The sequence below is a fragment of the Lissotriton helveticus genome, chromosome 8 (genome assembly GCF_964261635.1).
Source record: "Lissotriton helveticus chromosome 8, aLisHel1.1, whole genome shotgun sequence".
Classification (NCBI taxonomy): domain Eukaryota; kingdom Metazoa; phylum Chordata; class Amphibia; order Caudata; family Salamandridae; genus Lissotriton; species Lissotriton helveticus.
Genome location: NC_136069.1, coordinates 213,866,216 through 213,878,819, shown reverse-complemented (window position 1 = coordinate 213,878,819; position 12,604 = coordinate 213,866,216). Strand labels below are relative to the sequence as shown.

Sequence of the window (12,604 nt, the reverse complement as noted above, 5' to 3'; positions counted from 1 at the left end):
AAGTAGCAAAAAAGTGCAGGTGCAGGAACATAACAAATCAAGTTAAAATCAGTAAATCCTTACAAAACTTCAGTTGGGCTTTTGCAGTAATTACAAAAATATATATATGCAATAATACAATTAATTCCTGAGGATTAAAAACTCATAGTAAAAGCAAAGTTTTACGATTCAAGCTAAACCTACCACAATGGCACTATTAATATCCAATTTTTAAGTACTCAGTAAACAAATATTCTAAAATATATTTTAAAATTGTTTAAATAAGCAAAACAGTTTAAAACATATTAGTTCAGGAGGCAATTCCGGGCTGCCTCTCCTGTGACAATAATGTACTTTAGGAAAGAAGGTCTTACATATCTACGGTGTAAAGGTTGTAATATATAATACAAACAAATAGGACATGACACAAGAGCCACATAGGTGGCAGAGTCTTTCATGCCTAGGAAGCCCCTCCCAAGCTCCTGTTACAATTCTTAAGGGGGGTAAGTCCAGCCTAAGTAGCAAAATAGTTCTACGTACTCCGTGTTGGAGGTTCCATAAAACATAAGGCTGTAGCTTTTTATAGATTCTACTCCCTACTATATAGTAATTATTACAGTTCTCTGCACGCAGTTAAATGTCTCTTTTACAAGGTACATCGTAGATCGGTTTTTTTATTCTAGTTTTTTAAACTTGTTTGGGAAGGGCCCTCATGCCGACCATCTTAAAACGAACAGTTTTGATAATTCCTAAAAAGAACACTCTTTCCCATCAAGGTGTCAAAAAGTTCCTCGCACAATGCTACACGTAGAGGGTTCTCAGAGCCATCCCATAGTGCGTTGCTCCATCTTAAGAACGCAGCCATAGAGAGCACATAGGTGGAAAGTAAACCAAATTCGAGCCGAATCACCGCTATCGGAGCGACGCGATTGAGATTACAAATTTGCCGCCAAATAAGACCTTCTACTTTCTCAAATTTATCCCTCTCCTGTGCATCTACTGTTTCACAGGCATAGCTTAATGCTGGAGGTATATACATTTTATAAACTGATAAAATATGTGCAAAGCTCATACAATGCCACATAGGTAAGTTTACTGTCACACCATCAACTCTTCAGTCAGAGCAACGGTCCAAATAGCATCATAACAGAATTAACAGCACATACAGCTGTTCGGAAGGTTCCATTGAGATAAAGGGTGGGGGAGGGGAACAGGGAAGAGAATGTTATGCATTGGTACAATCCAATTCTCTAGTCTGGTAATTTCGATGCCTGTGTTTATGGGAAAATCAAACTTGCGTGACCCGGGATAACGAAATTCGTATGGAGAAAAATACTTTGCACTCAAGGTCCACTGCACAGGCTGCATTATTGATAGCTACACCCCTGCTGACCTGCAATGCGAGGGGACTCCTTTGTCCAAGTCTTCTGGATTGCAAGCATTGGCTTTGGACAGCGAGATGAGCGGTGTGCTGCACAAGCATCATATGCACTGACCCTTGTGCTTAAGCAGACTTGAAGGAGAGGGGCTTGTGGACAGTGTTCTCTGCCTCGGTGCAGTGATCTCTGCCTGCACCACATTCAAAACACAGATGGGGTGCAGAACTACTGAGTAGGTCTTTTCAATCTGGGACTCGTAGACTTATAACATCATGATTACAAACCACAGACCACAAAGAAGTAAGTACTAAATCCTGAATAGTGATCTACATACATGTGGCCTCCGAAACTCGAGAGCTCTAGCGTATGGAGTACCTCAGTCACATCCCCCAGAGGTTGGTGCAACACAAGGGCCTCGAGTGCTGTGGGATCACAGTCTGAAACCTATTCATATTTTCGGTGTCCGTAACCTTTGAACACTTTCAGATAGCAATTTCTTATAACCGATATCACAGAAGTGGTCATAGATTATTAACATAACCGCATTGTCTCTGTAGTGCCCAAATTATGTTTTTCCCCATTTTTAGCCCATTGTAGGTAAAGCCTACTAGATGGTGCATGCACTGTCTGCTGTGAGATATAATGTGTCTTATTAGGAGCATAGAGGGGTTTGGAGCCCGCTCATTGTTTACCCTTAGTAGGCATTCCTTGTCACTCTCATTTGGCTGCTTCTTATTTGTGTCCTAGCTTGTCAGTGCTTGCTTCTAAGGTTCTACTTTGTTTCCATGTGTTAAGCACTGCATGAGTGTGCGTGTGTTTTCAAACTTTCTCCCTTGTGTACGTCTCTCTAACTGCACTCCCTTTTGCTCTTTGTCACCGTGTGCTTATTTTCGCCTCCTCCCTCCCATACTCGCTCATGTCCCTTTTCCCATTGCTTCCCCCATGCGCACACATTCCATGTTGCTTTCTCCCAACCCCTGTGTTGTTGTCCTGTCCCCTGCAGCCCTAGCCCCCTGTTGCTTTTGCAATCCCTCCTGTGTTGCTTTCAGGTACCCAGCACCCTCTCCAGTTTTCCTTCCAGGTTCCCCCACATTACTTCCTCTCCCTGCCCCATTAAATAGAACATTTGGCATCACCTTAGATTGACAGTACTCATCACATTTGTCGATCATTAGAATGCATTGCAATTACAGCCCCAAAAGGCAACACAGATGGATTCACAGGATTACGCATATACAGCCAGACACCCTAGCAGGAATGTCTGGCAACATAACCCCACTTTGCTTATGACATCCCCTTACACAGGTACTTCACATTACACCTGTGACTTTCAGACCGTATAAAAAAAGAAATAACAGTAGTAACTGCATTTCTGGTGCAAGTACACCTCTTCACCTCCAGGGAATATCTTTTCTCAGGACATCCCCACCTCAGCTCTTCATCCCTTTCGGCGCTGTCTCTAAGGCACTCACAGCTGAAGAACAAAAGTTCCAGCCACTGGGTGCTGTTGATGGGTGTGTTGAGCCCTTGAGGGGTTATTTTTTCAAGACCCCTAGAAACTTGGGGTGGGACTAATCTTCTTTGTGCTGGGGGAGGCTGTGTTCGTCCTGCAGCTCACCCTGCCCTTCTCCAGCCAATGGGGGTGGCCCCTCTCCTCAGGGGGAAACCAAACGCCCAAAACAGTTGAATTCCCCATGCCTTGCAAGGCATTATGGGGTGCTCCGTGTTCCTTGCAGTGAATACCAGAACAGTGGCTCTCCTACAGTGCTGGGGAGAGCCGCGCAACCTGCATTCCTTCATGGGGGCCAGGTTCCACCCAGGCCCTCCCGCGTCGCAAGGCTCGTTGGGGGGCCCAGTCCCCGGACTCCCAGGTAAGTGCTGGCAGTTCGGGGAGCCCACCCCCGGCTGCTCATGTCGCTTTTCTGGGGCCCGGTCCCACCCGGGCCCCTGGCACCTCCTTTTTTTCTTCCAGGGTCCCGGTCCCACCAGGAACCCCCGCATGGTCCCCACGTTGGGGAACCATCCAGGGAGCCCACCCCCGGTGGCTTCCGCTGGCTCCCCGCACCCTCGTGTGCTGCCGCAGGAGCCGGCACTGCAGTTCTGGTCTGCGTGCTCCGGTGGGCAGACACAGAGGCCAGCGATTGTCCGGCTGGCCTCGGGGGAGTGCGTCGGCACTCCCCCCTCCTACCTGTAGCTGCGGGGGAGTGCAACGACACTCCCCCGTCCTCCTCCTCACTTCGGGGGATGGGGTCCCGGGCCCCCAGGGGCCTTTCTTCACGGGGAGCACTCCCCAACTTAGTTTTGTGCCGTGGGGCCCGGAGTTGGGATCCCGTGCCCCCTCCAGGATACATTCGTGGGGAGCGCTACGGTGCACCCCAATCTGTTTTCTTCGGGAAGGGGGGGGGGGGCGCGACGGCGCACCCCTCCCCCCCAACATCACCGGTGGCCAGGGTGGGCTCCTGACCCCCCCCCTTTGGCGCTTTCACGGGGAGCGCGATGGCGCTCCCTGACTTTACTTCCTCCCACGTCAACGGGGGCCAAGGTGGGCTCCTGGCCCCTCTCGGGCAATTTCATGGGGAGCGCACCAGTGCTCCCCTACTTTACTTCACCTGGGGCAGCCTCCGGGAACTGAGCCACCCCGGGGGCATAGTTCAGACCGGCGGCGGAGCCCCACGCGCTTCGTTGTCGGTCCCCTGAGAGGTCAAATGTCGCTTACCTTCTGGGGGGCATATCTCGGCCCCCAGGCGGCCGATTTCCTCAATTCTTGCCTCTTCGTGCTCCTGGTGTCGCTCCCCAGCCTCTGGGAGCACTCTCCTTCGCCCTCCTTATCTCCAAGAAGGTGCGCTCGTCAGTGAGCGGTCTTCACTGGCTCCCTGTGCCTGCCTTTCACCTGGCTCTCCTCCTGGGCCTCTCTTCTCCTTGCGCAGAGGCCCAGGCTTCTGCTCACTGGTCCTGGACTCCTCTCCTGGCACTGTTCAGGATTTTGGGGCTGTCAGGGGGTTCCTCCTTTCAACTGCCCATTGCGCCAAGCTCATGCACCCTCTGCCTCAGCAGACCATACACCAGAGAGAGCTCCTCTTCCTGTGCAAGTTCTTTTAAGAAGTTGGTGAGGGGGCTGGCAGGAAGTGTCTGTTTGCCCTATCACACAGCGACACTTCACTTCTCTGCCCCTGCTCCCTCCTTCCTGCCCAGGCCTCTAGGTTTGTTAAAAATGGCGGCGTCCAGGGTCTCCTGCCACATGGTCTCTTAGAGCCCCTTCCCCTTCAGGCTGCCTTCCTCCAGAGGGCCTAGTGCCTGGCACCAGGTGTCAACTACTGATGGATAAACCTGTAGCTCCATCCATCTTCTCTCCTTGGCATGGTGACCCTCTCCCTTGGAATGCTTGTTGTGCTGGGCTGGACCTCTGAGGCCACGGCTTGTAGAGAAAGGTTATTAAATCAGCCTGGCAGAGTTAGCCCCCAGCCAGGCCCTGGTTATGAGCTGACTTGGAGAAATATAACATTTCTGGATGACCCAAAAGCAGTACAAATATGACTTTGGACTCTGCAGAATACTTCTCACACCCGTTACAGTGGACTTTAGTGCGTGTCTGGAATCTGTAGGCCTTAGGAAAGTTAATCTAGCCCATGGGCTCCACATTCCCATAGGAGAATAATGAAGTGAAAATAGTAAAACACACTGACCTTCCCTGTCATGTTTCTTCCCAGTGTATAAAGCCTATTCCATGTCACCACCCAATTCTGCATAAGTCCTGCCACACCATTCACTTTGTAGCTGTTCCTGGGCTGCGCACGCCAGGAATCTCCCCTGCGCAGCCCGTACACGTGTGCAAACGCATGGACACATGTGTCTGCATGCAACCAGCCCCATGCCCCTTACTCCTGCTGCTGCGCAGCGGCATAGTCAAGCTAGGGGGACACGAGTAAACCCACATACAGTCGCTTTCATCATGAGTTCACTGTGGGTGAGTCCCAACTTATGAGGCTCTCCCACAGTAAAGGCTCAACAAATAGGTGCTCAAAAAGCGAATAATCCGGGCGGTCCAGAGTGTCAGAACCACCTTCTAACATTTAGACTGTCAGCTGTTATCCTGAAAATGTAGTATGAATTTGGCAGTCCTGGACCAAAATGTCTCCCCTGCCTTACAACTATGCTTCGGTCGGGCACATGTATGCATGCAGCATGTTTACATTGGAATGGAGAACATTTCAGTCAATACAATGTTGTACTGTATGGAAGCAGAAAGTATGTGATAATTATTTTATAGGAATGAAAAGTTAACTTTTTCCCCTGAATACATGATCGCAGGTTGAATCGAGCTTCCAAAACAGAAACCTGTGAAACCATAGCAGACAGTCAAAGCGGGTTTGCATGTTTTACAGGGGAAACTCAAGCTTAAAAAAATAGGGTTGGGATTTTCCATGATTAGGAGAGCGTGATCCTCTTTAGAACATGCTGTTTCTGAAGGATTGTAAATGTAGCAGATAATACCTCTTTTCACTCTAACCTTATTGTGCTCTTTGGGGTACTCTTTACTGGTTTGCAGAATGTTAATGTTATCCTTATTCTTTTTTTTTTTGCAGTTATGACGAGTAAGCGATGGATTGTAAATCATTAAGATATGTTTTGCTGTAGGGATGTCAACATTGAAATGGCTGGTCTCTTTTGGCCATCTAATAACTTTAGGTGAGTACTTATATTTGAATTTTGAGTAAAGTATCCGCATAGGTTCAATTGATGTAGTTGAAACCGTAATTCAAGTTTCTTTATTAGATATTTTTTGTAAATGACAGCTTAAGCTAATGCCTTAAACTCTGTGTGCTAAAGAGTGTCCCTTTGTAAATGTGTGAGCAGTTCTTTAGCGTACCAAAAGTTAATTGCAGACTGACCCGCTAAATGACATATAGTAGACAGTAGCGAAGTTCGTTTTTTTGATAAGCATATGTCATAATTCTGCACAGTAACATTAATCTGGATACTAAAAGATGGTACCACAGAACAAAATACCTGTCTCACTGCATGTTACTTCTCATTATAATGTCTGCAGCTCCCCTTCTCACTGTCTGCATCTCCATGCAGCTTGCCTTTCTCTCCATATCCCACAAGCCATTCCTGTTCCTCTTCCTTAATACATTAATTTACAAGTCAAAGAGATGTAGAGAGAGTTGGGAGGAATGAGAGCTTGGAGGAATGAGAGCTTTGGCACTGGCAATTGCAAGCCCACCCACAACCACCCTTCCCCGGATTTCCCTCTGACCACTGTACGTGGAGGAAAGTGTTCTGCTCGTTTCTTCATCTCATGGAAAATTCTGTGGATAAATTCAGGATCCATGTGTCCATAAACATATAACACCTGTTAGTGTCAGGCTTACTTCCTTACTGGAGGCCAAAGATTAGTAGTTTTCGACAAGAGCCCGTTTGAGGGTCTGCAGTTACTTTCTTCAGTTGACAGTTCACTTTGCATTTTGTCTGCAATTGTGTGGTTGCTAATCTGGTTTTCAATTTTTTTCACCCTCAACAAGAGGTGCTGGAAGTCCTGTATGTTGTTTGCTCACTATCATAGTGATATGATGTCCGTGTTAGTTTTTGTGATTTGTATCTCCTCCCTTCCCAATGCTTAGAGTTTGGGAACATCAAATTGTCACCAGATATCCAGTTTCTTACTCCTGTTAATCCTCTTTTGTTGTTGTTAGACCCAACAAATCCGGGCTGACTAGGACGTCTCGAAGCTAGACAAACTCCATCCTAGGTAGGATGAGTACGATACATTTGTCTGATAACCTGTGCTTACCCTTGGGTAGCTTGGTACAGAGCATTCTGCCTTATCCTCAGGGTCAAAGTGTAAAGTATTGGCACACCACCATCCTCGCAGCACACTGAGTACTGTACAAAAAGACTCCACACCATATATATAAAACACTGGTCTTTGTATTACACACATATTGAAATCAAAATGAGTTATATGCAATCATAGAACACCATTAGCAGCAGAACGGCATGAACATATAGGTACTATTCATAGTATTTACTTGTCTTGTTCTCCCGTCATCCTCGAAAGCAACAGAAACCCATGCACGTACTTCTCCAAGGTGTTCACGAGCCAAGCAATCCCTCCCCCATCAGAAGCAACAGAAACATATATCCAGGCTGTTAAGAGGCATTCCACTTTCCCACTAACACATTAGCATAAAATACTACATTCCCAATATTGCATACCCCGTACAGTTCCAATGGTCAAGAAGTCACAGGTTTTGTGATCCAGCCCCTCAGCCACTCACACTACACCAGCTTACGATACACATTGCACTCAGTGGCAACACGTTGATTAGATTGTTGGGACCAACTAAAGCGGAATTAAAACAGTTACTTTGTTTTGTCCCTCCAGATTAGGTCCTCAGGCACACAGGAGCACCTTCACGAGTGCGTGATCACTATCCCCTCCCTAGGAAAAAGACTGTAACACCAAAAGCTACTATGCTTCCAAATTGGAGAAATGTTTCCTCTCAGATGGAGGTGCGAGCTCCAGTTGCTCCAGGCAGCCTACCGTGGGTGCACAGAAGGCACAATGAGACCCCTCTCGCCTAGGCACTGTATTCTCAACAACAGAGTACCTTGTGGTGTGGGTCCGGGGAGAGGGAGCCAGTGACCTCGGACGGAAGCCGCGATGTCAGGCACTGCCCTCCCAATCTGGAGGTCGGAGACAGTCTAGGCTTCAAGCTCATGTCCCGCAAACTTGGCAGATGTCCCCAAACACCCCTAAGACACCACACACTCCGGAGTGCGAGCTAGCACAGGTTTCCAGTTGCAAGCATGGGTGCCTCGGACTCGGAAAGCTTCCCCTGCACTCCTTAAACGCCTCACGTTTCGGCACCCCATTTGGGACGCTAACCTTTACAAGCACGCTGTTCTGCACAGTGTGAATGAGGCGTACATTGGAATGGTCCTTTTTCCAACCGACGATCACTTCCACCCGTTTCCGCTGCACCCTGCGTGGTCCTTAAGACCTCATGGAAATGGAGACCGCTTTTCTGCCCATGGGATCTCGTGGACAGAAGGCCATCCAACCTGCCATTAGAAAGTGCTTAGGGACCTGAGCCATGACAGTGAGCAGTTAGCTGCAGGCCAGCAACATCCAGGCAAAATCCACCAAGTTATTGTCCCCTTCCTGGAGCACGACAAGCCCCAGGCCACCACAAGCCTGCGGATAATCCAGTTGTAGCCCCTCCTGCCCAGTGGTCCCCTTGTCGGTGTCCCAGCGCGAACCAGCAAAGTATGGTTCCAATCATAAAAGCGTCTCCAACTCCTGAGAACAGAGCCCCAGTAGTTATACCCGCAATGGCCTTTGAAGATGAGATCAGTTCAAAAGGCCACCTTTGAAACGCACAAGACCTCTCTAAATTTTGTCCTATCTGCCATCCTACCCTGGGAGGCGTGATCACTACCTTTAGTGGAGCCTAGACCCTGCAATTTGGAATGCAGGTGCCAATGCCACCCCCATATCAATCCCAGGAAGGCCCCTCAGTGTCAGCGGTCTGCAGTTTCCCTCGAGCTCTAGTTTATGGCCTTCTATCAGGAACGCATAGATGTATCCATTCCTCCAGCACCCAGGTGTGGATTGGAGACAGGCTGACATTCACACAGAGCCATGAGCACTGAAATGCCCACTTTCCCAAAGTGATATTTCCATATTAGTAATGTTGGATCCACTTGCACTACCGGGGAGAATTTGCCATCACAAACTCATTGATGTCAAACACTATACTGCTACTCTTCCTCATTTAGGAAATACTGCTCAATAGCCATTCCCTACTGTCCACATGTTAATCTAATGCGAGAAGCAGTTCCTATCATACCGAACATACTATCCAGTGCCATTCACTACCATTGCATGTAGTGCACCTGTGCACGCGCCCTACTTCTTCCCGGCAGCGCATACTGTGCCATGGGAGTACTCTGATGTAGCGAGAGACATGCAGACCCTTAGCAAGTTGCCTTTTAAATGCCAAGATGAGTAACCTTAACCTGCACACACAAGCCCTACCAAGGCAAACCTGTGGCACGTTTGAAGAGCTACCTCCGTGGATGGCACAATGAAAGCTGCAGACCCACAGAGGAGCATTGAGTTACATGTCGTAGGTTTATGTCTTACCCCTAGATAAGGGACTTAAAGCTGACTCAAATCAGCAAATCATGGATACACCAATCACCAGTATGTATATGACAAGCACAGCGCTTTAGCACTGAATGGCAGTGTCAAAATCACTCAAAGTACTAAGGCTAGCACATAGATCAGTGGAAAACCAGGAGGGACAGAAGCAAAAAGTTGAGCAAAAGCAGTCTAAAAAGGACCATTTCCAACAGTTGTCTATACTTGTTCGTTAGCAAAGGGGTCTATAGAAGGGTTGGGGGAGGGGGGCAACTGTGTGTGTGTATAGAAGGAATGTCTGCTCCTCTCCTGAATCGCGTTATAATGGAAAGGCACTCTGCAGCTCCTGTCATTCTGCTCTGTAGCACATTGTGTGGTATAAAGGTGGTGATGCAGGTAAGAATATAGGTCGGCCTAAGTAGGCCGAGCGTATAGGATGTGATAGGATACTTGTGGTAATTAGGTAAATTGAGATCGTGGTGTTGGTGTAGGTTGCCTGGAAAAGGAAGATAATGTGCTGTTTGGGTAACAGGGCAGATGACAGGGATGTACTCCTACCTGCCTCGCCTATCTCTGGGTGCAAGAGGTCATTTGGTGTGATGGAGAAAAAGCTTTATTGGGCTGTGAATGGTACCAGAGGGTGCTGTTGGCACCATATGGAGTAAATAGCATAAGATTGAGGGGGCGTAGTAGCTGTGCTTTAGGTAGTGATGGTGTGGAGTGTATGAAGTCATGTAGTTCTGAAGACACCAGCTGAAGCACTGATATTTACAAAGAATTTAAACATTTAGGTGGGAAAAGTGAGGAAGTTGTGTTCAATCCTAAAATATAACTATTATAAATTTGATTCCGATATAAATAGAAAGCAAAGAGGTGATTATTTTTTGTGTACAGCACTCTATGTGTAAGAGGATATTGTCATTCAGTTTACCAGGTGCCCTACTGTTTATTCTCCTATGAAACTGGTTTATATGAGTTTGCTAATCCTTATGAAGAGACTTTTCTCACAGAATTCCCCCACTAAAGTTGCGGTTTTGAAACATTGTTATTATCCTGTGAAGGGCTGCAGTTCTCCGAAACGCAAACTATTGAGTAAGATAACCTGTGAAGTATTTTTAAAGAATTTGAAAGCAGAACAGAGACTCTAAAGACAGCAGACCTTATTGTGATCCCTGACAGACACAGGCCTAAATTTGTTAAGCCTAACAGGCATGAATGTGAGGAGATAAGGTGAGAAGTGGTGAAATCAAATGAGGAGAGTTAAAGTGATGGGTCGGAGGCAAGAAGGTGAGCAGTTTAGGGAAGGACACGATGGGGCTGAGGTAAGGTTGAGTTTTGGTAACATTAAAGTAGGTTGAGAGGTTGAGGGTGATCATAGGTTGAAGAGTGCGAGGTTATGTTCATTTTACATAACATGAGGTTGAATTAAGATTGAGGTGAGACTGCAATTGAGATCATGATGCAGTGAGGTTGAACTGGGCAAGAAGTGTCTGAGCTAAAGCACGTTGGCCAAGCCAGTGCCAGAATAGCAGTCGTTGTGGGGGGATGCTATCAGGAACACATTTATTTTTAAAGCTCCTGCACTTCCTCCTTTGGTGGTCTTGCACGAAGTGTTTCATAAGCCCGCTCATGTATGTGTGCTTCCCATTTCAACTTGGTAAGTATCTATTTAATTATTAAATTTGGGCGGCACAAGGGTAATAGGTCTGTTTGATCGTGTCACATGCAAGTGAACTTGTCTGTCAGAAACAGTGTGGATTTGGAAAGCTAGTTTGTAAGGGGTGTTGGTGAAATGGGCAAATCATTGGGGGTAAATGAGAGTACAATACAGTCTACCCTTACAGAGGTATGTACATGGATGCTACCTAAGGTTCTTCCAGAGCCTCGTGTGTAGGTAAGAGCTAAATTAAGTTGCGAGGAAGCTTATGCACATTGTACACACTGTTTGAAAGGCCGAAGAGGGTCAGAAAAGAAAGGCATCCCTTCTCAAAGCATCCCTCAGACACAAGCGGAGAGGGATGTGGGGATATGGAAAATGCAGGGTTCGAGGCATGTGGGCTGCTGAATTCACATCTTATGCATAGATCGCCGCCTAGTGTTGGGTCCGGATGATTGCACATTGTTGTCCTGGAAGAGTCTTCGAAGTATCACGAGATAGGTGGCTCCTCCCCTGGACTACAGTGTGAATGGGCATCCTCTCCATCCTCAGATTGTTTTTTTCCGCCATTGGGTTCGGATGTACTTTTCTTTACTCAAGTTCGGAAACTTTTCTACAAGGCCAAAAGGCCTTCGGGGTCGTCGGTATTGTTCTTTCGATCGGTGCCGAGTTCCAGTTTCTTTCGAAGCAAGACGTTGAAGAGAGCCGCGTGGCCTTTTCGACACCAGAGGCCCGATCGTCGATGGAACGGAGCCCGTTCAAACGCCCCCTTTGTAACTCAAAATACCCGCACATCGATGTACACCCGGTGTGCAACAAGTGCTTATCACCAGACCACAACGAGGACAACTGTCTAGCTTGTGCTCGGTTCCGGTCGAAGAAGACGCTTAGGCTCCGACGTGCAGCGAGACAAACAACGACGAAGCCAGCGCCCGACCCGGTGAATATCTTCGACGACAACGATGAGGTCGTCGAGACTGAGGATCCAGAACAACCGTCGGATCCAGGTTCGGAGCACGACTCCAACTACTACGAAGACGACGATGAACACGTCGATGAAGATGAAAACGTCGACGAGGTAAGGGACGACGTGTCCCCCATCGGAGCCGTCGATGACGACTCGAGTGATGAACCAGGCCCAGCAGTGGGTACTGGGCCCAAACAAGACACTCAAAAACTTTCAAAGGCTCAGGTCAAGGCATCGCCGAAAGGCCTTAGCCAAGATCACGACAAACATTATATAGCCCCGTGTCTCGGCCCGGCTAAGAATATCTCACACGAGCCGTCGGTCGCCCTACAGAAAGCGAAACCGAAAGCTATCGAGGCAAAAACGAAACCGAAACTGCTGAAGACAGCATTCAGTTCGAAGAGTGCAAACACGTCGGAATCGACGTCTAAGGAAAGTGTCGACGACCCTGCAAGGTCCACCACGAAGGTGTCGAG

General features: G+C 47.8%; 1 protein-coding gene across 2 annotated transcripts in view; it reads left to right on the top strand.

Moving 5' to 3' along the window:
- IFNAR2 (interferon alpha and beta receptor subunit 2) overlaps nucleotides 1-12,604 on the top strand; it is a 187,734-nt gene that overhangs the window by 75,123 nt on the left and 100,007 nt on the right. For both annotated transcript variants that reach the window (XR_013599798.1, XM_078656955.1), the window contains exon 2: nucleotides 5,942-6,044. Coding sequence is in view for 1 of the 2 variants with exons in the window: in XM_078656955.1 (XP_078513081.1) it covers nucleotides 5,996-6,044 (49 nt within the window). In the remaining variant the exon portion in view is untranslated. The remainder of the gene's footprint in view (nucleotides 1-5,941; nucleotides 6,045-12,604) is intronic.